The sequence below is a fragment of the Carassius gibelio genome, chromosome A9 (genome assembly GCF_023724105.1).
Source record: "Carassius gibelio isolate Cgi1373 ecotype wild population from Czech Republic chromosome A9, carGib1.2-hapl.c, whole genome shotgun sequence".
Taxonomy (NCBI): Eukaryota; Metazoa; Chordata; class Actinopteri; order Cypriniformes; family Cyprinidae; genus Carassius; species Carassius gibelio.
The window spans coordinates 23,292,877-23,319,640 of NC_068379.1; the positions used below are offsets into that span (position 1 = coordinate 23,292,877).

Below are 26,764 nucleotides of genomic sequence, written 5' to 3' on the forward strand. Positions count from 1 at the left end.
CGCGCGAGAGTGCCAACACCACATAAACACGGTGTCACCCTCAATGTTCAGATGCATCATGTCCCCCATATTTCTTCGGGCGACGATTGCTATGTCTGTTTGAATGCTGTTTGTGTGAGTTCCACAATAAAAGCATGTTACAATCAACTAAAGAGCTTTACTTCCTCTTACACTCATCTCTGTGTCACTCGCCCTGTCTCAGAACAGTGCAGAGCCACAACCCATGATTACTGGCCTCGCGAGAGTGCCAACACCACATAAACACGGTGTCACCCTCAATGTTCAAATGCATCATGTCCCCCATGTTTCTTCGGGCGACGATTGCTATGTCTTTTTGAATGCTGTTTGTGTGAGTTCCACAATAAAAACAGGTATACAATCAGCGAAAGAACTTTACTGCCTCTTACACTCATCACTGTGTCACTCGCCCTGTCTCAGATCAGTGCAGAGCCACAACCCATGATTATACTGGCCGCGCGAGAGTGCCAACACCACATGAACACGGTGTCACCCTCAATGTTCAGATGCATCATGTCCCCCATGTTTCTTCGGGCGACGATTGCTATGTCTGTTTGAATGCTGTTTGTGTGAGTTCCACAATAAAAGCATGTTACAATCAACTAAGAGCTTTACTTCCTCTTACACTCATCTCTGTGTCACTCGCCCTGTCTCAGAACAGTGCAGAGCCACAACCTATTATTATAATGGCCTCGCGAAGGAGCGAGAGTGCCAACACCACAAAGACACATGCATCATGTCCCCCACATAACTATGGGTGACGATTGCTATATGTGTTTAAATGATGTTTTTGTGAGTAAAAATTGTACTAAAGAAGCATATATACAAATTCTTGCACCCAACGTTGTGTCACTCGCCCTGTCTCAAACAGCGCAGAGCCACAGTCCATGATTATAATGGCCTCATGATGGCGCAAGAGTGTCACACCATTTCGCGACGCGCCCGCCCTCCCGCCAGTGCTTCCAGCCTCGCGGGGGCGGGGCCCTAATTAAAATAAGCCATCAGTGGCTGTAGACGTAACGCGTCCGCCGTGTCATCTCATGGACGGTAAGAGGGCTATCCCGGGCGTTTCACCGTGGATACTGGGAATAATTCACGACGGATATTCTCTCCAATTCAAACGCAGACCTCCCCGCTTCAATGGCGTGGTCCCGTCACTGACTTTGCCCCAAAACCGTCCTGTTCTGCGACAGGAAGTTCTCAGTCTGCTCGAGAGAGAGCGATAGAGCGAAATTTCCCCTCAGATCGAGCGGAATGCGCATGTTGAATTATCTGGACGATTGGCTGATTTTAGCCCACTCAAGAGATGTGCTATCAGTCACGTGGAAACAATGCTTCGCCGTTTGGATACGCTGGGACTGCGTGTGAATATGCAGAAGAGCGTGTTTTTACGAGTCGGACCGTAACATATCTGGGAATATGTTTGGACTCGATGGCGATCCGAGCCCATCTCTCTCTAGAGCATTTCATCGACTCTGTGCTGTTTCTGACTGGGCAGGTCGTTTGCACTGAGGGAATTTCAGAGGCTTCTGGGACTGATGGCGGCGACTTCTTCAGTGTGCCATCTGGGTCTGCTACATTGCGGCCGCTACAGTTTTGGCTGTAACTCGAGTTCCGCCGAGGGCGTGGTCTTCGGTCCACAAGCACTTACGGTCATTCACAGTTGCGTCAGCACTCTGAGACCGTGGAACAGCCCGGATATGTTCAGCCCAGGAGTTCTTTTCTCTGCGAACGCGATCTAGGCCGGGGAGCAGTGCGTCTGGGCCTGTGGTCGGAGTCACAGAGAAGGTGACACAAAACCGTTTGGAATAATGGAAGCGGTGTCCTAATATCCCTGCAAGCCTTTCGGTCGAAATTGGAGCGGAAACATGTACTGATTCAAACCGACAACACGTCTGTGGTCTCGTACATAAATCGCCAGGGCGGCGTGCGCTCCAGAGCTCTATTCAAACAGGCAGCGAGTTTCCTGTTGTGGGCGGACCGACACTTAATCTCCATAGGAGCGTCGCACATCCCCGGTACTTTGAACCGTGGAGTGAGCATGCTTTTGAGGAACGGGATTCCTTAAGGAGATGTTGGCTTCACCCAAGATCAGATCTAATGATTTGGGAGGGAGGAAGTGGATTGTTTGCCACGAGCGAGATCACGTTTGCTATCTCACTCCCCCCTGCTGGGAGATGCTCTGACATCGCGCTGGCCGGAAGCCAGGCTTACACATTCCCTCCTGTGAAGATTCCGCCTGTGTTGTGCAAAATCAGGGAGGAGAAAGCATCAGTTATACTCGTGGCCCCGAACTGGCCGAATCAGCCCTGGTTCGCGGACCTGAGAGAGTTACTGATGGCTCCCCCATGGCGAATCCCCCTCAAGCAGGACCTGCTGTCTCAGGCGAATGGCACAATATAGCACCCCAGCCCCGAGCTGTGGAACCTTCATGTGTGGCCGCTGCGGGGACCCTAATGAGCGGGACACTCTGCACTGACGAGTGCTAAATACACTTACTGAGACGCGAGCATCATCAAACATTCGCTGCTACGCGCAGAAGTGGTGAGTTTTCACAAAATGGTGCGAGAACATTATATTGACCCGGGGACCTGTTCCGTGTCGGATGTTTTGCGCTTTCTACAGCACAGTTGGATAGCGGGAGTTTGAAACCATCCACGCTGAAGGTGTATGTGACCGCTATTGCCGCTTTCGTTCCCCGGTTACGGGTAAACGATCGGTAAGCACGCTCTGGTATTCATTTTTCTCAGGGGAGCAAGTAGATTGTGTACTTCATGGCCGCCCTCCGTGCCGCCGTGGGCTCTATCTCTTATTACCGTTCGAGCCATTAGCTTCGTGCTACCAAGTGCCTTGGAGAATTTCGTGAGTGTTTGGTGAACGATATTGCATTGGTTTCGGGCCTGGCGACTGTAATGTCACTCTCCGGCCGAGACCGGGTTTCGTTTCGAAGTCACTCAATACACCGTTTTGTTTCCCTGCCCGCCTTATCTGTTGAGCCGTCAGCCTCGCGCGACGCTGATACTCAGAGCGCCGGGACCCTGTTAGGGTTTTACGGATGTATATGAATTGCTCGGCCGCCTTTCGTCAGTCGGACCAGCTGTTCGTGTGCTTGGTGGATGTAATAAGGGACGTGCTGTTTCTAAACAGAGACTTTCTCACTGGATCGTGGACGCTATCAAATGCCAGGGGAAGGATTACCCCCTCAACATCAGAGCTCATTCTGCGAGGACATTATAAATGCTTCCTGATGGGCCTGGTCTAGAGGTATGTCTGTCCAGTATTTATGTTTTGCTGCTGGCTGGTCTTCCCAGAACACAATCGCCAGGTTTTACAAGCTGGATGTACCCTCTGTAGCGTCACATGTTTTTCGGTGAGTTAAGTTTTATTCATTAAAGCTGTTATAACCAGCTATACAGTAGTTACCATGGCTGCTAACTCTGTGTTATGGTTAAATGGTTTATGCAGCAGTCACCGCAAACGCCGTCGACTCTGTTTAACTCTCATGCTTGAGTGCTTATTGCTTTGTGTCTGCCCTGGTTAGTGCAGATTTCGATATATTGCTTGAAGTTATGCATATTTTGTTAGGGTCGGAGCAGATGTCTCATTGGCCTAGTTCCGCCTATCAGATGCAAGCACTCTTAGCGACACGGCCATTGGCTAGAACTGTACTGCTTGTGTGAGGGTGATTGACTCCGTTCAGGGCTTATCTTCACTGCTCTCACGGCGGGATTTTATACAGTTCCCATATACGTCTTAGCTGACGTAATGTTGAGTTACCGCCTCGAGAGGGAACGTCTCCGGTTACTATCGTAACCTCGGTTCCCTGAGAGGCGGGAACGAGACATTACGTTAGCCGCCGTGGTCGCTGTTTGATCAGCTGTGCTAGCGTTCAGTCGTGATTCTGACGTAATTTTCGCGCCCATGCATTTTATACTGCACGCTTACCCGCCAGTATTTGCATGCTTCGCGTCAATTGGCCAGCTGTCCCCAGCTGGCGTTAGCCAATAAGATTTCAGTGAAAGTGGAGAAGGGAAGAGTTCCCATATACGTCTTAGCTGACGTAATGTCTCGTTCCCGCCTCTCAGGGAACCGAGGTTACGATAGTAACCGGAGACGTTCTCTTCTCTCATGCAGTCTCGCCTGTTACGTTTTGCCGGTTCTTTTGTTCATTCCTCGCATCTCTCCCGTCTGCTGATTTGATTTTCGTCACAGTCTATTTTCGTCTCGTCCTTTATTCGTTGACGATAATGTCAATCAATTTAGTCATAGTTTTAGTCTCCATCAGTGCCTTCTTTTTTAGTTTTCGTTTCATTTTCGTCCGCAAAAATATATTCGTGACGAAAATAATGACGAAAATATTTAGTCAACGAAATTAACACTGCATGAAAGTGTGTGTATTCATGATAGATGTATTCATTCACACCCGTGGATCTGTTTTCCAGAGGGGTTTTCTGCCATCATATTATCTGGCAAAAGGTCTGTTCAACCCAGTTAGCCTGCATAAGATTGACAGAAACGAGGGTGACAGCTATCCCTTTAAAAAGTTAATAAAAAAATAAAAATAAAAATAAAGGAGAACACTTTAAAATACTTTGAAATGTGTTTCGATAAACATTTCCTCACACCAAAATATGATAGGTCACAAATAAAGGGAAAATCTCCAGTCAGCCAGCACTATAACAAAATAAACCCAGAAAGGGTCGCCAGGTGTTAATAAATCAATCCTACATTTAATTAAATGAGAGCAAAGAGACCGCTGCAGTCACCTGGGTCCAGTCCAGATGGTGGATCAGCACCAAGAGATGACATCTACAGGCCTGAAAGTCAGCGGAGAACATGTCAACTAGACGAACTCTAAAGACAGATCCTCTGGGGAGACCTCTTCGACCATCGGCACAACACCACGAGAACCAGAAGAGTCTCTGCTCAATCTGACGTGTGTTGCAGCCTGGAATGAAACCACACCATACTGGTTTCGTCTGGCCAGAGGTGAACTGGCTCCCTGACTGAGCCTGGTTTCTCCCAAGGATTTTTTTTTTCCATTTTTGTCACCAATGGAGTTTTGTTTCCTTGCCACTGTCACCTTTAGGGACACAATTTCTGGCAACATTGTTGACTTGAACAGAACTGAACTGAGCTTGAGGATGACATCACTGACTCAACAATGAACTAACTTTAACTGATTAACTGACTGTTTCCTATTGTTCTCTTGCATTATCAGCACACTCCTTCCTGTTTAAGACTGCAAAGCTGCTTTGACATGATCTGTATTGTATAAAGCACTATATAAATAAAGATGACTTGACCTGACCACTGAGAGATACATGACACATGAAACTAGAATAGCTAAAGTACAATATGTTTGCCAAAGTCAATTATCCCATTAAATGGTCATTATACAAAAGATTTGACCACCAAATGCTGTGACTGACTGATCAGAATTAAGAGAAGCCATGAAGTAAGTTTTATAAACCAATACAAGAAAGAGAAATTGTGATTTTAGCTGATACAGAACACCAATTTAGAAAACTGTGCTAAATTCACTGCAAAGAACAACCTCTATTGCTTTTATAAAATGCAGAAACAGCAATTTAATAAAACATTATAATGTTCCAGTTACATTTATGAACAATAATATAATAAAAGAGCCGAGTAGCCTGCTCCAAACAATGAAAAAGTTATATATCCATGTTACTTGTGAACAGTGAAAGAAAAGAAAAGGTCTATATATAATATTAAAAATACGGGGAGAAAAAGTTATTTATTTTAAGGAGCTTTTTACAATGCATCTATATACAATATAATATACAATATATATTAGATGACTATTACTGTCTGTAAGCTCAGTATAAGGACATATACTGCTTTGACACCTTTGACCCACAAATCAATGAGAGTACGAGCTCACACTGGCAATACCTCGGGACAAACTACTACTAACACTCTGAGGCATTTTTGGCTGCTCTCTTGCATTCTGTCTCACTCCGCTCCTCCCATGCCCGCCCTGTTTTGCAGCCCCAAACCCCAGGGAACATTGCTTAAGGTGTTCAATTTACCACAGACAGATGGAGCTGTTATTCTGATTGCATTACCATATTCCGTTCCTACTGGGTCAGTGAGTGAAAGGGGACAGGAAAAGAGACAAAAAAAGAAACCGAGATAAAATGAGTGAGAATGAGAGAGAGATAGAGGGAAGGAGAGCAAGAGAGGGAGGATATTCATATTTATACACTGCATACTACTTGCTACATATTTAAGAGGTTGTTTACTGTATACCGTGATAAAAAAATGTTGGTTCACCTCTCCAATTCCAATTCTCACTATTAACTAACCATTAACTATGACTTTTGCCTCAATTAACTCCTTTGCTGCTTATTAATAGTTTATAAGGTAGTTGTTAAGTTTAGGGTATTGGGTAGGATTATGGATATCATGCATTATATGTACTTTATAAGCACTAATAAACAGCCAATATGTTTATAATAGACATGCTAATAAGCAACTAATTATGAGTCTGAATTGGACCCTATACTAAAGTGCTACTGATGTTTTAATTGAAAGTAACAGATAAGTGATTCTATACTATAGGGCAGAATCTCTAAGAAGTGTTGTATTTCTAAGTTGGTAAGAATAGATTTTGTTGTGGTAAACAGCATGTAATATATGCTAAATGAGACTGTAACATTTTTAACACAGTAAGAATATAAAGAAGTGCTTGATGACAGTCAGGGAAAATGAAGATTTTCACTAAAGATTTATTTTAAAAAAAGTATGCGACAGCTGTTAATTCATAATGATAATAAATCCATATACTTAGCAAATACTTTCTTAGCAAAATGACTTGCAATTAAAGGCAAAATTATACTTGTTAATCTAGCACTAATTTCTTTTCTGTCAAATTAGTAACAAAGGTGTATGTGATGCAACATATTCCTGTCCTACACTCTAAGGCCTCCTCACATTTCTTCAACACACTGAAACAGACTTACCTGTTAACCTAATCTTAATAAATGATATTCACAGCTATTTGGGTTTGCAAAGCACAGTTTTCCCACACAGTCACTTCCAAAGAATAAAATGCCATGTACTCCATTCCCCAGTTGGGGCCTACAATTATTTTTAACAATAATTTTCAAACAATATACATCTCACTCAGACATCTATCCAAAATTATGCTAATGTTGTGTTAGATGACTAAACTTACACGTTGGTGGTGAAGATGCCATAGATGAGATCCTGTTCAGGCATGTAGAAGGTGCTCTGTAGTTCATTGTAGTAGAACGGGATCTCTCCCGACCGTGAGCAGTTGAGTCGTGCCTTTGTGAAGGTGGTCCACGTGTCTTCCAGCAAGAAGCGTCCTCCTATGTCGTTCTTACACACCCGCGCCACCCGTGAGTACACTGTCTTACCACAGTCGTGTTCCACTGCATTTTCCCTCAAGAAGAAGAAGGTGAAAAGACCCACGTCGTAAGCCGAGATGAAGTGAGGCTCTGAAGGAGAAGGAAAAAAGCGTGGCTGAACACCTTACAGATACAACAAGCGTTTCAAATGGGTACATCTATAGCAGGACTCTCAGTAATGCAGCAAGTGGTTTAAAGCCGAAACTATTACTTTACTTCCACAGCAAACTGGCCTGCAATCATTTTCCTTGAATTTCTTATTCCACTCTTACACCACTCTTATATCTGCTTATGTCTAGGACTGGAGCAGAAGACTGTGTGCATGTGACATGCAAAAATTATTCTGAATACAAAAAACTGTCCCGTTGGTCCAGGTGGCACTGGGCTGGATTGCATTAGACAGAGTTAATATCGCACACTGAATCATTTCTTACCCCCAAGGCCTGTTTTTTCCCCAGCACATCCAGTAATGCATGCCATAGATATTCACCTGTAAATAAGCATGACTATAATCACCGCTGAAGCCATCCCAGCAGTTTACAAGAATGAGATTACTGTTACACTATGAAGCCCAGGAGAGGCTGTTTTTGATTCAATTTTAAACACAATAAATACCAAATCTCAGTGGACACAGACTCTGAAACAGCCCAGAGAAAACACTGCATGCATAAGAGAAAATGATACTGCTTTATCTGCATAAACTGACTGCAACAGAACGTTACGGTCAAAACTGGACTGGAGCTTTGTGCATTATACTAGGTACTGAAATCACAAAAAGTATTATTTACGTAGCCCACGTGACTTTATACTATATTCAGTGCTTAAAAACAAACAAAAAAAGAAAGAAAAACACTAAATAATACTTTATTTCAGGTTAATATCATGCTTTTTGGAGGGCAATGTAAATACTTATACCAGTGTTAATTTTGTCAGCAAATTCGGATTTAGTCTTAGTCTTTTGAATAACACACCATTTAGTTTTAGTCACATTTTAGTCATCTGAAATGTTTTAGTCTTAGTCTAGTTTTAGTCGACTAAATATCATAAGAGTTTTAGTCTTAGTCTAGTCGTAAGTCTTTTAGTCTTAGTCTAGTTTTTTTTAGTAGAACAAAGTCAACTTAGTTGACTTGACTAAATGTTTCCATCAGTCTGTTATGGAATGGTATTTATAAAATAAACATAAGGCCTGCTCTCAATGAAAAATATACATGCTCTCTGAAAAAGATATGCATTCGTCCTGAATGATATGCAATGCATATGACATTCTTTCAAGATGAAGTACAGTATTATTGAAATAGACAACCACCTATATTATATTTGTATTGTATGTTCATTATATTTCTTTATTTGTGCTATTTACACAAAGTTTACATTTTACATTACATTTACATTATACATTTTAAGTTTGTTTTTGTTCATTTAAAATAGCACTGCATAGTCTTCACTGTAAAATAAAATACACAATCAAAACAAAATGTATTCAGACACCTTCAACGTTTCTTACAATATCACAGTTTATTTGCTGTAGTTTAGAAATTGGTAATAAAATATGACTAACTCAGGGTTAAACTGTGTCAGAACAACAAATTACTCTTGATAATGTCGGATGCAATGCTTAATTTGGTTCAGTCTGTGGTGTGAAAAGGTTGCATTAGCAATTAAAGAAAGAAACACTTAAGCAAAACATGCTCAGGTCCCTAATATATATATATATATTTTTTGTATATTTTAGTCACTAGTAAAACAATATAATCTATTCTATCGGATTTTTGGATTGACTTTGGATAAATTCTTGTTAAAACTACAAAGTAATTCAGTCAAGAGCAGTGAGTGATTTACTTTCATTTTCATACATTAAAGACACTGACAGCAGAGCTAGTAAATTAGGCGTGGTCACTTTAAGAGACAAATGCATCCATAATAAAGATACGCATCCGATTTCTTTCCAACTCTTTACTTTCACTGAAGACATAACTACAGACTTTTTCGAACACACTTTCCAAGACGGGTATTTCGACATATTTATTATGTATTTGTTGTCGGTACAAAAGCAAGAAGACTTTGAGACGCGTCTCTGCTTGCTCCCTGAACACCAGAACACCGCGTTGCTGAATTGAGCTCTTTCACTTTTCGCTCTTTTTCTTATGTTTATTTAAAATGCGAATTGTATTTGTTCATTCGGGTGCAGGAGGACGCAAACGTCCTGAAGGAGAGCTCGGTTCAGTGTTGCGCGAGTAACCAGATGCTCAGTTCATCTTTCCCGCATCGCGGGGCTGAAGCCAACTTGATGTGTTGAATGCTCGAAGCACGTTATAAAACGTATTCTTAAAATACGCATTTCTGTTTTAATAAATGCTCATATTAAAACATAGCATTACACATAAGTAGGTACAAAAATAATCAGTGATACATTAACGACCCCATAAAAATTTGGGTCGCAATGGCATTTCAAAAGGTCGCAGCGTAGTTCCCTGTATAAACAACCTAACTGTTATGAAAACGTCCTCGAAACTGTGCGAATTTCTGCAAACTCATCTTTGTTCTCTTTTCTATGTAACTGCTGCTGCGTTTGTTTAGCTGTTGCGCTTGCATTTGCCGCGGCGTTTTAAAATGGCTCGGCTGCTTCTGCATAGATCAACCGTCCCTCAAATATTCGCTCTGATTGGATCTCTTCTCCATTCGTCCCTCCCATATATTTTCGTCTCATTTTTATTCGTTGACTAAAGTGTCAGTTATATTTCGTCACGATTTTCGTCATTATATCTGACTTTTTATTTAGTTTTTATTTAGTTTTCGTCTGTGAGAAAGGTTAGGTGACGAATATTTTTCGTCTTCGTCAACGAAATTAACACTGACTTATACTTATAAATACTTTATGTATATAAATATGTACCGCAGCATATATAAAATATATTGGTTTAACACTTGATCCAATCACTGTATCATGGTGAGTCAATTTCAATTTAAAGTAAATTTTGGGTAACTAATACCATGACATTACCATGTTTTATTTTTACTGTATCATGGTAAAGACAGGGTTTAGACGTACAGTTATTGCTGCTCATTTGGAGTAGTCTAGTTTGGAGTAGTCTAATGCTTATTTTGGTATGTATTTTAAGTATCTGAAAATACACTAGTATATGAATATTTATCATAGTATGCGGCACAGAAGTTATATGCCAATGCCTCACTGTACCATGGTGCTTTTTGTAAACAGTGAACCTTAATAAAGATTCAATTCTCTGAGCAGATGCATAAACGGGATTGTTGTGGTGAACAAACAATTCTTCAGGATTCAGTTTCAATGAGACCTGGTTACTACACTTCTACACAGATCAGGGTGAAGAAAGTGGTCAGAGAGACAGTGAATACTTATAATGATGCATTCAGCACTACAACGATTACTTCCTGGTGACTGCATGAAATCATCAAGTTTTTTTGTAGAGCTGAAACAGGCACAGTGCATGTGCGCTGATTTGTGAGGGACTGAATATGACAGTATTTTCCTTCTTCTATGCTAAATGCAAATACTGCCTCATCTCCACACCGCCACTCCATTAGGGTCCTTGTATACAGTATTGTTCAAAATAATAGCAGTACAATGTGACTAACCAGAATAATCAAGGTTTTTAGTATATTTTTTATTGCTACATGGCAAACAAGTTACCAGTAGGTTCAGTAGATTGTCAGAAAACAAACAAGACCCAGCATTCATGATATGCACGCTCTTAAGGCTGTGCAATTGGGCAATTAGTTGAAAGGGGTGTGTTCAAAAAAATAGCAGTGTCTACCTTTGACTGTACAAACTCAAAACTATTTTGTACAAACATTTTTTTTTTCTGGGATTTAGCAATCCTGTGAATCACTAAACTAATATTTAGTTGTATGACCACAGTTTTTTAAAACTGCTTGACATCTGTGTGGCATGGAGTCAACCAACTTGTGGCACCTCTCAGCTGTTATTCCACTCCATGATTCTTTAACAACATTCCACAATTCATTCACATTTCTTGGTTTTGCTTCAGAAACAGCATTTTTGATATCACCCCACAAGTTCTCAATTGGATTAAGGTCTGGAGATTGGGCTGGCCACTCCATAACATTAATTTTGTTGGTTTGGAACCAAGACTTTGCCCGTTTACTAGTGTGTTTTGGGTCATTGTCTTGTTGAAACAACCATTTCAAGGGCATGTCCTCTTCAGCATAGGGCAACATGACCTCTTCAAGTATTTTAACATATGCAAACTGATCCATGATCCCTGGTATGCGATAAATAGGCCCAACACCATAGTAGGAGAAACATGCCCATATCATGATGCTTGCACCTCCATGCTTCACTGTCTTCACTGTGTACTGTGACTTGAATTCAGAGTTTGGGGGTCGTCTCACAAATTGCCTGTGGCCCTTGGACCCAAAAAGAACAATTTTACTCTCATCAGTCCACAAAATGTTCCTCCATTTCTCTTTAGGCCAGTTGATGTGTTCTTTGGCAAATTGTAACCTCTTCTGCACATGCCTTTTTTTTAACAGAGGGACTTTGCGGGGGATTCTTGAAAATAGATTAGCTTCACACAGACGTCTTCTAACTGTCACAGTACTTACAGGTAACTCCAGACTGTCTTTGATCATCCTGGAGGTGATCATTGGCTGAGCCTTTGCCATTCTGGTTATTCTTCTATCCATTTTGATGGTTGTCTTCCGTTTTCTTCCACGTCTCTCTGGTTTTGCTCTCCATTTTAAGGCATTGGAGATCATTTTAGCTGAACAGCCTATCATTTTTTGCACCTCTTTATAGGTTTTCCCCTCTCTAATCAACTTTTTAATCAAAGTACGCTGTTCTTCTGAACAATGTCTTGAATGACCCATTTTCCTCAGCTTTCAAATGCATGTTCAACAAGTGTTGGCTTCATCCTTAAATAGGGGCCACCTGATTCACACCTGTTTCTTCACAAAATTGATGACCTCAGTGATTGAATGCCACACTGCTATTTTTTTGAACACACCCCTTTCAACTAATTCAACTAATTGCCCAATTGCACAGCCTTAAGAGCGTGCATATCATGAATGCTGGGTCTCATTTGTTTTCTGAGAATCTACTGAACCTACTGGTGACTTGTTTGCCACGTAGCAATAAAAAAATATACGAAAAACCTAGATTATTCTGGTTAGTCACATTGTACTGCTATTATTTTGAACAATACTGTATGTGTGTTTATCTGCGAGCCACAGTCAGGAAGAAACACTAAGCTGGGAAGTGAATAACGAGTCCCAATAAGCCCCAGAGGAGAGAGGCATGCGCTAAAAGCCACAATGCTGCCGCTGATGATATTTTTCATTGAATCAGAGCTGTGCTACAATAATATCATATCTCACTTCGGATTCGACCCCACATGGGCTTAGTGTTAAACCTGGCACAGCCATTAAAATAACAGTCCGGATGGATTCAATTGTAGACCCTTCGAGGTTCATGCTGTTCTTCACTGACCCCCAGTACAGAAATAAGTTTTTAATTCACACTTCATATCTAACAAGTGCACATCCATTCAGCTGGCAAAGGAAGTACAACCTTTGTTGCCTTTTTAACAATGGAGTCAATGTGACCCATTTCAGGTCCTGAGAGATGGCGGTGCCCAGCAGCCTGAATGAATCTAACAGTGCCGTTCATGATAGTCATTGGGGGGAGTGTTGGGAGGTTTCTCCTGGAGTCCACAATCATCCTCAAAGATTTGAGCAAGTTAAGCTCCAGATTGTTAAACTGCACCAGACAGCCAGCTGCTCAACATCTTGTCTGTAAGCAGACTTGTCACTGTCGTCTGCAAACTTCAGAAATTTGACAGAGGGGTCAGTAGAGGTGTTGTTGAACAGGAAGGAGAGCAGTAAGGACAGAACGCATCCCTTAGGAGCACCAGTGCTGATAGTGTGGCTGTTTGACCTGAATTTCCCCAGTCTCTCTAGCTGATGCCTATCTGTCAGGAAGCTGGTGATCCATAGATCGCAGTTAAATGCGCATGCCTGAATAATTCTGCTTCCATCTTTTTGTCTTTTTCTGTCCTCAAGTGTGAACCTACAGTGGAACTACAGACCGACTGGGTGACGTGAAGCGTTGCAGCTGCAATTTCACCCTCTCTCAGTCATGAGGAATAATTACACTGCTGGATTCCTGAACGTTCATCTCCTCTGCCCAATCCTACACTTGCACTACCTTGTCTGTGCCCTTCTCTTTTCACCTCAACTGCCCTCTGACATGTCCTCAGTGGAGCCTCACTGTATGACTTATAGCTCTGGCTTTCTGCTTATTCCATTTCAACTGCCGGTGAATTAATTTTCTATGGGAAAAGGCACAGTGTCAGCAGCTGGGAGATTACTGACACCTTTTGACTGTGCAGGATGTGTGCTGAGATTCGTTTGTTTCCATGTTTGACTGGTTCCTCCGCTGACAAGCCAGCTCTGCTCTAAAAAACGGCCTTCGACACAAAAAAACAATTGTGGGAGTACAACTTTGCTCTTCTTACTTTTTGCTAGGCATCATATAGGAACTTACAGTGTGTCAGAGCAAACATGCAATAGTGTTATTTTAGTGAACTAAAACAATAAAAAAAAAACATTTAACTATATGAAATAGAATTTTTTTTTGAAAAATTGAAATTACAAAAAAATATTAATAATTACTTCAGCTACTTGCCAAAGTGACATTTCTCTCTCCTCTCTCTCTCTCTCTCTCTCTCTCTCACTCTCTCTCTCTCTCGTTTAGTTTAAGGTAAATTACTAAACTCAAATTAAATATAAAAATTTTTTGAAAAAACAAAAACTAATACAAATAACAAAAACACTTCAAAATTACTAAGACTTTCCAATTAAAGTGAAAACAAACTAATATATATATATATATATATATATATATATATTTATATATATATATATATGTGTGTGTGTGTGTGTGTGTGTGTGTGTGTATATATATATATATATATATATATATATATATATATATATATATATATATAAATAAAATTAAAATCTATCTCAAAATATTAACAAAAACTTAAATAGTATATTAATGATACTAAAAGACAACTGATGTCGACAGCACCTGTAGAATAAAAAATGTATTAATATTATGATTTTTTTTTAGATAATTTCAGTTTTCATCTTAATTTTAGTTAATGTTTTAGTAATTTTGCTGTGTTTTATTTTATTTATGTTTTTACGTTTTTAGGTCTATACACTTGCTATTCATTTTTATTTTAGTTTGTCACATTAAACTGAAAGAAAATGAGAACTGATGCCTCAGCAAGTGGCTAAACTTAAAATAAGTTTATTATTATTATTTTTTTATTTAAGTTAAGGTTTATTTTGTTTCAATTAACCATTTTTTATGGTTTTAGGTTTAATTTATTTGATAATAACCCTGCGCAGATCTTTCTCCTAAAGTTTTTGAGCATATACAGACAAAAATACACACAAATAGCACAGCAGAGATCATCTGAAAGGAAATGTTTGATGAGACATGTTAGAGATCAAACTTAAATGTTTTGATCACAGAAATATTTTTAGACCTATACTGAAATGAGAAGATTATTGTTTTTTTATTATTATTAAGAAAAACATTTGAGAAGCAGGAGACAAATAACAGATTTCCATTTAATCCTGTTGTCTAGGGGAACAACTTTTCTTTCCTATGGGGAGTGGTATTAGTATACCCAAATATAGTATTTTGGGGGGGGGGGGGGAGTCATGGCTTAGAGAGAACGGTTAGAGGGTCGGACTCGTAATCCAAAGGCTGTGAGTTTGAGTCTCCAACCAGCAGAGATTGTAGGTGGGGTGAGTGAATGAACAGTGCTCTCTCCACCCTCAATACCATGACTGAGGTGCCCCTGAGCAAGGCACCAAATCCCCAACTGCTGCCCACTGCTCCGGGTGTGTTTTCACGGTGTGTGTGCGTGTGTGTGTGTGTGTGTGTGTGCACTTTGGATACGTTAAATGCAGAGCACGCTATTTGGCTGCATATTAGCAGGACAGAAAAAAAGGAAGAGAAATGTCAGACTTTTCAGATGATCTTTGGAACATGGGTGATGAGATTAATGTACCATTAAGCCATTTGGAGTTGTACTGGGCGGTCCGCAGAGGTGGCATTCCTCCTAGGCTGCGGTAGATGACAGGATCCCGGCCAGAGAAATCGATGACCGTGGCGGCGAACAGCTCTCCGCTTTCGGTCACCACAGCCGTCGAATTATGACGGGGGTCATAAGGACAGCGGGCCACTCCATTCACCCTCTCCAACACTCTGCTCATGTTCCCTGCCTGAGAGGAAGATTTGATATGGCTTACACACACATACACACTTTGATAAAAACTCCAGTTTTCACAGCTCATTTAACTGATAGATGCTTACCTCTCTGGTGATGCAAAGGGGCTGGAAGGCATTGGTACCACAGGTGATCACCTCTGTTTTGTTGACAAGCAACACTCGGATGTAGTTTTGACACTCCACCTGCAGAGGTAGATGCACTTGACACTATGACAATAGCAGTGTCACGTTCAAAATACTATGGTACTGATTACAAATTAAAATATGTAATTTAAAATACATGTAAATAGCAGTACGCTACAAAGTTGTGACGTAAATCCACTACATTACATCACAGCATCAGCCTTTTTCGTGCAGCTGACTGTAAAAGTGACAGCATTTCAAATAGAAAATGAATGTGATAAGCACCCTAACACCACTGGGGCGTAAAGCCAGAAAAAAAGCTAAGGAAATAGAGTGTGATTTGTACTGTCTTTTTGAGATGAGAACTGCAACCATGTTGGTTTAAAGTTCACAATTAACTGAATAAGTGAGTAGCAGGGAATGTGTATCATTCTGGGAAATTAAAGAATAATATCACAGTCTTGTTTATGACAACAAAAACAATAAAGTCACACTTTTGAAATAAGGAACTAATTTCAGTGTTGGTTAAGAGTGGTGCAGAGAAACCGTCTTTAGATTCATTCAAACAGCTAAGCTTTTTTCTGGCAATGCTTTAATCTGCTGGAGGATTTTTCATTTTGCCTTTCACATACAGTGGATGATACACTCAAGAAAGAAAATACTGACCTCTGGGCTTTAAAAATACTGAATAAGTAAGCTGAACTTTTTGCCCTCCCACAAACCTCAACAATACCGACCTCTCTGGCCAATAGGCTGTCAGCGTTTTGAAATAAATGTGCCTATTTAACAGAGAACCTGGGGGGTTAAAGTTACCTCCGTCTTCCCTTTGCTTTGACAGGACCTCCTGGTGTCTTCGTCTGGGCCCCATGCAGTTGCCTAGGAAACCAAAATAAACCCCAAAAAAGTGACTTGATGTGATTCACAGTTGCCCAGCAGCTGTTTGCAACAAAGCAGGAGCCAGGTTACACAACTGTTGATGATAATATTGCATTTAGCTAGATGCATCAAAAGACATTAATATTGAGGTGTTTATTGTGTAAACAGCATGATAATTGGGCCAGTGGCTTAAAAGTGTGAGGTAACTAGACAGTTGGAAGACCTGATGCAATTTGCACAAAGAGCTCGTCATCTTCTGTCATTTTTTTTTCACCAGCACAACCCACTCCATTTTCCTCTGCCCAATTATGTCCCCTTAGAGCTGTGTGTCCAGCCAACAATAATAGAGGCAGCACTTAAAAACTGCCATCCTGCTGTCTTAAGGTGGGCATGTATACAATCACACACACACTTTCACACATTATTCAGATATAAGCACAAAGCTACCACCTTTGTCTCTCAGCTTGAGGTCCCATTGGTTTCAGATCTTAACTGAAACTCTAATATAGTCCATTTGTTTGCATGGCCCACCAATGGTATGAGAATTTTAGAAACGTTAGAAACCCTTCAATGTGGATAAGCAGATAAAGCTGATGATAATTGGTTTTGTATATTAATAACACAATTTCCTCTTACATGACCGGTCATGCTGTGGCTCAAGTGGGCCCTGACTGATGGGACTGAATCATAATTATTCTGAACATTTCAACCTGGCAAAACAAGTAAAGAAGAGTAACAGACATCTTGATCAAAACCATTTCTGAACAGCTCCAGACACAAAGTTTGTGTGCTCAAGAGAGATTTGAGGTGTTCTAGGTTAATTTATTTTTCCACAAACCAATTAAAAACTGCAAATATAGCCCATAATGCTGTATTTGGATTTGATTAAATTGGGCATTTCATGCAGATTGGATAAGAGAGACAAAGAATGACGGTGACGTCAAGACAAAATGAAAAATCTATTAACTATTAAGCCCAAAAGTGAAATGAACATTCATCAGACTAAACAGAAAGGACATTTCTATGGTGCGATTTATAAGTGGCGCAACACACCTTTCACATTACAGTATATCTTATTGGTCGGCGAGTTAATGTAACTGGACAAAGAAAAAGAAATCAATCTACAAGATGAAAATTTGAAAATATTTTGTCCTACACTACATTTCTCAAGTGCGATTTGTATTTCTAATAGGATAAACACAAGAGGCACTGGCATTCTGTCATCACTGACAAGTCTTGATGCAACATGTGAATAAGATTTGAGAACTATTGCAGAAGCAAAACAGCAATCGCACAACAGCAATCGCTTCCATTCACTTTCACCATATGAAAAAGAGCTCTTGCGACAAAACTCGAAGAAAGCCATAAGGGCTTGAAACTACATGGAGGTGAGTAAATAATGGCAGGACTTCTATTTTGGATTAACTGGCTATTTAATACTGAGAAACTGCTTGGATTTTCAATGGTTGCATTTATACATTTAGCTACCTCCTTCTTGCCAAAGTAGTTAATGATACCAAAGTTGTCAGGTACGCCAGAGCAACACAATGCCACACAGATCTGGTGCTCTTTTGTTTGTGTTTGCATTCATGTGTGTTTCAGGACTGAGACATGTTTGTGATGGATGCTTAAGTGGTGAGTCATCATTCAGGTCATTAACATCTTGTCTGTGAGCCCCTGTTTTCTGGAAGAATCCGTCAGCTTAACCCTGACCTTAGCCACGGCAGTCCCTCTCTTCACACCACACTGGAACAATGCCAGCCCTCCAATACTATTCCCAAAGAGCATTCTGAAGAGGCAGGCTGTGAAAAGCGCACTGTACGCCATGTTTGGCAAAGGTTTGAATGTGAAGTTGGAAACCCTGCCACCAATGGGGGGCCAGTATCCCCCGGGCTGTGGTGGATGGTGATGGGAGAGCTTTTCACTGGTGGGAGGTTTGAACCTTTGAATAATAAATTACTTTTGACAAGTGTTATGCCAAAGAAGATGAGGTAATAGATAGATTAAAAGCATGCAGAAGTAATGACGTAACTGTTCTTTCATTAAGCCTGAGTTTCTTTCCTTTTTTTTGTCTTATACCCCCTTAACCCCATCAGTACGGCTCAAGTACCCTGTCATAAACACCAGCAAAAAAAATTTGGTTTTACTCTCAATTTTATTTAGCTTGAATAAAACAAAAAAATTTAAATATATATTTTTTAATTTGTTATTATTACTACTCATTATTATTAAAATGACTTCAAAAACAACTACACTTAAAATTGTTAAATAAAATAGCTATTATGATTCAGTTGTTAATGTGGGTGTAAAAACAGACTCACAATAGCTTCCTCTTAAACTGGAGCAGTTTGTGGAAAATAGAGACATATGCTAAGAAAGATAAATGACAGTTTCACATCACTATGATACTTGAATAACAAACGATGCACCACAAAGTAGTCCAAAATGCACTGTTGTCATTGGGAATAGCTGTAAAAGTCCCTAAAGGGTATAAAAGATGTTGAAAACACCGATGAGCATCCGTTTTCACCTACAAAGCTGTCAGTGAGTGGGGAAAATCACAGTGGGGCATGTGTGCTGAGACTGTGCAGTCTAATGTGGCTCTGCAATTGGATCTCGCTGGTCTAATGAGGCCACTGCACCGTGTATGTGCACTAGCTCAGAAATCGCATTCGGCACCACTATTTGTGACATAATTACTCAAACTTCATCTGTTCTAATAATGGTGGTGGCATCAAGTGCCCTGCCCCTGGCATCCTCATGAAAAAGTATCATGAATTTTTCATGGAGGGATAAAATAGTTGGGATTTATTTCTACATAAATTAATGAGGCACAGAAACAACACGGGGCTAGAAAATGCATTCCATTCTTATCAAGTATTGCGAAAATGCTAATACGAGTACAAGATAGGGCAGGATGGTGGAGAATTACCCAGTTTGCAAGCTGTGTGCTTCCGTTGATAAGGCTATTGTCTCTGTGGCACATTACAAGCATTATAAATGAGAAGCATAGCATGGGACACTGCACCTGTCCTCAGGGCACCTTCAAGCACTTGTTACGCATCATTAAGACGAAACCATTTTAAAATCAATCTTTCTACAATATGGTGATAAATTCATTTTTTTAAAATGGAAATATTCTTCAAATATATCTTGTTAGACTTGTACATGTTACCTGTTTCTGATGCAGAAAAGCTAGCTCATGCATTCATGATCTCTAGACTGGACTATTGTAATGCACTTCTAGGTGGTTGTCCTGCATCTTCAATAAACAAGCTACAGGTAGTCCAAAATGCAGCGGCTAGAGTCCTCACCAGGTCACGAAAATATGATCATATTACCCCAATTTTACAATACACTGGCTACCTATTAAGTTCCATGTCAGTTACAAATTATTATTACTTACTATAAGGCCCTAAATGGTTTAGCTTCTGCATACCTAACTAGTCTTCTATCACGCTACAATCCATCATGCTCCCTAAAGTCACAACACTCTGGACTTTTGGTAGTACCAAGCAAAGTCCTCTAAGAGCTTTTACACATGTGGCTCCTAAACTCTGGAATAGCCTTCCTTATAACGTTTGGGGTTCAGACACACTCTCTCTGTTTAAATCTAGATTAAAGACACATCTCTTAAGCCAAGCATTCACATAATGTATCGCATAACCTTGTACTTCACTTATATCTGCTTAATGTTAATATTTTTATTTTTGCTTCTCTGTTTCTGCCACAGGACTGGCATCCAGAGGTAACTAGGAATTACACAAGCTTCAGTCTGGATCCAGCCCTTACAAAGACCTGAGAGGTCTGAACACCTGAGAAGAGATGATGCCAAAGAACCTCAGATGATGGCAACTCTGAACCAACACACAAAATCACCTAATTTTGCTACAAGTTTAATTGCAACAGAAAATCATTGCTGTTAATAGTGTTAATGGCTTCACCATTTGTTTGTTTGAATATATGTCATTAACTGGATGATTTTAATGTACATTTCTGCCAACTGCAAAACACCTTCCACACCTTGGACATCCGCCACCACCAGTGTTGCTCAGTAGTTACTAGTAACTAGTTACTGTAATCATATTACTTTTGCATTAACTAGTAGTGTAGCTAACTACTAATAAGATTTCAGTATAATAAGTTAACATCCATAAAACAGCTAGTTACTTAGTTACTTTTGATGCCTCGACCTCCAGCTCATTTGAAATCCAACAATCCAATAACTCCAAGATTTATTTTCAGAATTGTCATGACTCGCACAGGCACATGTATTAAAAATCACCAATGTATTAAGAAATTGTAGAATATGGAAAAGCTTACATTCAGGGGATGGAAATATTGCTATCACACCGATTTTGGAGAAAAGGTGATCTGAACACAGATGTGGAAGTTGTGATATTACTTACATGGCTTGCTCACCCACATCCCTCTGATCCCCCCTTTATATTATATTATTATAATTTCAAATCTTATGAAATAATGCGATTTCTTTTGATAAAATACTTAAATATAATCTTATTTGGGTAACAGAGAAATTATAGCTAGACATGACAATTAATACAACACTTTTACTTAAAAGTCACTATCAATCACCATTGCATTGATCCAATATAGTTAACATTCTAGAATAATTTTATGGGGAAGATACACAATTACAACTTCTGTGGGGTGTGAAGGAAAAGTAATGTAACTAGTGGTGTAACTTATTACTGTTGTCAGATAGTAATTAGTAAAGTAATAATATTACAGTTACACTTCATTTTAAGGTGTCCTTGTTACAGTGTTATTATACATTGAAGTGCGGAGTAACAATAATGAATTATATGTACTTACTATTTGTTTAAGGTTAGGATTAGGGTTTGGCTTTGGGTTACTTGCATAATCTGAAAGGTTTAATTATGTATAATTAAATGTCATTATAATATTAAGTACATAAAACTCAAAAACTCTGATATTTAAGGTATACAAAAATATATACTGTATATAAATTTTCTTGCAGACAATGTTTTGAATTTAATACTTGCTTTCTATTTTCCAAAAACAGTCTCAAATGTGAAGCTAAAGCTCTGCTAATCTGCTAAATGTAACAAAACAAAACAAAACAAAAAACAGTCCAATGTCATTTCAAATGCACTTTTACATAAAATATCTTAAGAAATAAAGTCTAAAAGGCAAAATGTTCCTTTTAAACATTTCAAAAAGCAAAAAAAAATCTTAATCATTATAGTTTTTAATGGCACACAATTTATTAAGATACAGAATCTATACAAAATACTTCTTGAGAATTTTACTTGAGTAAGATGTTAAGACTAGCTTTCAATAAAATTCTTTAAAGTTTTTTATTAAAAACTATTTATTAGAAATTGTTAAATAAAAGAAATATTCTCTAAATAGCAGGTTTGAAAAAAATCTTACACAATTTCCCTTCTCTTGTAAATTAATTTTTTAAGATGTTTATACATTTTACCAGAAAACTCAAAAAAGTTTGGGATGTAAAAATTTCATATGCATATTCATTAAGGAGGCCCCTGATTAAAGTGTGATGGCTCCGCCTCCCTCTTGCCGGCTGGAGCAGCAAGGTTATCCGTCTCATTGGCGGATCTTCAAGCTCCATGTGCTTGCAACCTGAGGCACCGCCCTGATGTGTCCTTTAACAGAGTACCCAGTTCAAGTGGCCCCATCCCCATTTAACACCACCCTCAAAGATGTGACATGACTCTCAATACCTTCCCCTCATTGTCTAAGAGCACTGAACCTTACACAAGAGGGCGCAGATATGCTCTCTAGCATCTCCTCCTTCCCCGACAGCATTCCCTGAACCGTCTCTCTCTCACTTCACATTCCAGAACCATATTCACCATCAGAAAAACAGAGGCAGTGTAGAATAGGGGTGAACACCCTGCTTTGTAAGCCTGAATAAGGGTAGTGCATGGTTTTGTCTAGAGACGTGTGTGTGCCCAGGACTCACAAATAGGGAGTCCTTTGAAGGTTCACAGCTGTGCCGTCTGAACGCATTTACTTCAGGCTTGAAAAACAGGATGAGAAATGAAGCAACAGGTCAGTGTCTAATGCACAGTTCTAACAATGTTGTTGCACTACAACACCAGGATAAAAACATCATCGCATGCACAGTAAAGGCGCATGTGTGAATGTGAGTGATGGCTTTAATTTAAGAAGGACATTTTGAGTGAACCCAACTGCCTCAGCAAGTTACAAAACTCCCAGACAAAAGAGCAATGACATGAGTGACTAAGCCACCACAACATGCAATACTTTTCTGAGCTCCCTTTTAACCATCAATCACAAATTTGGTTTGGTTTATCCTAAAAAGTATTATTGTACATACAGTAAAATATATACAGTATTTTGTTAACAAGACAAACAATGGGTACAAATGCCTTCTCTTCTGCAAGTCAAGTGAAATATTTTTTTTTTTAACAAGGTACATTGCTGCTGTCTCCAAATTATCCCACCAAAGGCAAACACTGCAAATTGAAGAAATTGCCAGAAATTGCAGGTAGGTAGGTAAGATGAAATCAGCCCAGACTCATCAAACTCTGAGGTCAGAGAGTTGAAATTTGCACCTTGGTCGACTGCTGATTTATCTTATCAAGATGTTTTTCCTCATTTTGATCTCCAGTCTGGAGCACCCTTTTCCTACGGCCTCAGCCGTCCCACGAGAGCCTGAAAATGAAAAATGTAGCACGCTGCATAGCTGCTGCCGTGATCCCGTGAGCCTCTGTCAGATCATTAGAATAAATGAGAGCAGCAGCCACCATTGTGCTCCTTCATTTCCATCTGTTGAGCCGGAATGTGTTTCATAATCACCACAGAGTATTTGTGAACACTGAACATATTTCTAACCAAAACAAAACAACAGCAGAATCTAAACAGCTCTTGTTCCCAGCTGCTATTTGCTCATGTCGGGTACTTCCTGTTTTATTGGTCACAGCTGAAGGGGGCATTCACCTCTTGACCACAGAGGTTGTTGACCAAAGCAGCTGTAACAATGTCTACTGAATGCATACAGCACACAGTGCTCTCACGGCATTGTCTGTTGACAGAAAGCAGAGACCTCTGTCTTGTCAATGTAGAGACTGGCATCTCAGATGTTTGAATTTTGGATATAGACTGACCAGTCTACCTTTCATTACAATGTGTGGGAATTCTGTGTGTATAGTGAAGTATTACTGACATGTTTCAGGATATTGCACAAACACAGAGTGGATGGGAACGACACAGAGAATTAGTGATTAGCAATACTACTGAAACTTAAAGGGATCATTCATAGAGAAATGATAAAATAAAATAAAATAAAATGTCAGCTGGCTTAATTGTTTGCAGAAAAACATCTAATTGGTTCCTGATGGGGCTTTGTGCTCTGAAATGGGTCAGGACAGGACCTTCACAACATTCCTCATTCTTTACACAGTCTTTGCAGGTTTTGATAGCCACGTGAAAACATTGTGTAACCTAACGTCAGGGGAAATGGCGAGAGAAAAAAATCATTTTAGAATTGAAATGCTAAAGTAAACGTTATACTCCAAAGTTTACATCTCACTAGCAGTAGTAATGATATTGTGAAATTCTTTTACAAATGTAAATTTAAGGGGAAGTCATGGCCTAATGGTTAGAGAGTCGGACTTGCAATCGAAGGTTTGTGAGTTCAAATCTCGGGCCGGCAGGAATTGTGGGTGGGGGGAGTGCATGTACAGTTCTCTCTCCACCTTCAATACCACGACTTAATAGCATAAATGGCTGCCCACTGCTGTGTGTGTGTGTCCACAGTGTGTGTGTGTGTTCACTGCCCTGTGTGTGTGCACTTTGGATGGGTTAAATGCAGAGCATGAATTCTGAGTATGGGTCACCATACTTGGCTGAATGTCACGTCACTTTATAAAAATGTTTGATCTTAATATATTTTAAAATGACAAAACTGAATCAGAATTCATTCACAGAAGTCATTCTAATATGCTTATTTTGTGCTCCATAAATATTTCTTATTATTAAACCACATGAAACAGTTGTTCTGTTTTATAAGGAAATTAAAACATTTTATTCAATGATTAATTTAGTATAAAGTTCAAAAGAAATACATTTATTTTTGTATTTTTGTTTTATCTTTATATATATATATATATATATATACAGTCTTGTTCAAAATAATAGCAGTACAATGTGACTAACCAGAATAATCAAGGTTTTTCGTATATTTTTTTATTGCTACGTGGCAAACAAGTTACCAGTAGGTTCAGTAGATTCTCAGAAAACAAATGAGACCCAGCATTCATGATATGCACGCTCTTAAGGCTGTGCAATTGGGCAATTAGTTGAATTAGTTGAAAGGGGTGTGTTAAAAAAAATAGCAGTGTGGCATTCAATCACTGAGGTCATCAATTTTGTGAAGAAACAGGTGTGAATCAGGTGGCCCCTATTTAAGGATGAAGCCAACACTTGTTGAACATGCATTTGAAAGCTGAGGAAAATGGGTCGTTCAAGACATTGTTCAGAAGAACAGCGTACTTTGATTAAAAAGTTGATTAGAGAGGGGAAAACCTATAAAGAGGTGCAAAAAATGATAGGCTGTTCAGCTAAAATGATCTCCAATGCCTTAAAATGGAGAGCAAAACCAGAGAGACGTGGAAGAAAGCGGAAGACAACCATCAAAATGGATAGAAGAATAACCAGAATGGCAAAGGCTCAGCCAATGATCACCTCCAGGATGATCAAAGACAGTCTGGAGTTACCTGTAAGTACTGTGACAGTTAGAAGACGTCTGTGTGAAGCTAATCTATTTTCAAGAATCCCCCGCAAAGTCCCTCTGTTAAAAAAAAGGCATGTGCAGAAGAGGTTACAATTTGCCAAAGAACACATCAACTGGCCTAAAGAGAAATGGAGGAACATTTTGTGGACTGATGAGAGTAAAATTGTTCTTTTTGGGTCCAAGGGCCACAGGCAGTTTGTGAGACGACCCCCAAACTCTGAATTCAAGCCACAGTACACAGTGAAGACAGTGAAGCATGGAGGTGCAAGCATCATGATATGGGCATGTTTCTCCTACTATGGTGTTGGGCCTATTTATCGCATACCAGGGATCATGGATCAGTTTGCATATGTTAAAATACTTGAAGAGGTCATGTTGCCCTATGCTGAAGAGGACATGCCCTTGAAATGGTTGTTTCAACAAGACAATGACCCAAAACACACTAGTAAACGGCAAAATCTTGGTTCCAAACCAACAAAATTAATGTTATGGAGTGGCCAGCCCAATCTCCAGACCTTAATCCAATTGAGAACTTGTGGGGTGATATCAAAAATGCTGTTTCTGAAGCAAAACCAAGAAATGTGAATGAATTGTGGAATGTTGTTAAAGAATCATGGAGTGGAATAACAGCTGAGAGGTGCCACAAGTTGGTTGACTCCATGCCACACAGATGTCAAGCAGTTTTAAAAAACTGTGGTCATACAACTAAATATTAGTTTAGTGATTCACAGGATTGCTAAATCCCAGAAAAAAAAATGTTTGTACAAAATAGTTTTGAGTTTGTACAGTCAAAGGTAGACACTGCTATTTTTTTGAACACACCCCTTTCAACTAATTGCCCAATTGCACAGCCTTAAGAGCGTGCATATCATGAATGCTGGGTCTTGTTTGTTTTCTGACAATCTACTGAACCTACTGGTAACTTGTTTGCCACGTAGCAATAAAAAATATACTAAAAACCTTGATTATTCTGGTTAGTCACATTGTACTGCTATTATTTTGAACAAGACTGTATATATATATATATATATATATATATATATATATATATATGTATATGTATGTATGTATGTATGTATGTATGTATGTATGTATATATATATATATATATATATATATATATATATATATATATATATATATATATATATATATATATATTAATCCCAAACTTGATCAGCAATGTAACTAGCGTCTAACACATGATAAATGACAACTTAGAAAAACGTTCTGCTAGTCATCCTAATACAACTGTGTTAAATAAAAAATAAA

At 39.4% G+C, this 26,764-nt stretch overlaps 1 protein-coding gene across 4 annotated transcripts in view; it reads right to left on the reverse strand.

Moving 5' to 3' along the window:
• Positions 1-26,764, reverse strand: part of LOC128020006 (semaphorin-5B) — a 137,432-nt gene that overhangs the window by 41,892 nt on the left and 68,776 nt on the right. For all 4 annotated transcript variants that reach the window (XM_052606498.1, XM_052606499.1, XM_052606496.1 and 1 more), the window contains 4 exons: positions 16,663-16,725; positions 15,811-15,909; positions 15,506-15,719; positions 7,223-7,508 (listed from right to left, as the gene is read on the reverse strand). In XM_052606498.1, the coding sequence (XP_052462458.1) occupies positions 7,223-7,508; positions 15,506-15,719; positions 15,811-15,909; positions 16,663-16,725 (662 nt within the window). The remainder of the gene's footprint in view (positions 1-7,222; positions 7,509-15,505; positions 15,720-15,810; positions 15,910-16,662; positions 16,726-26,764) is intronic.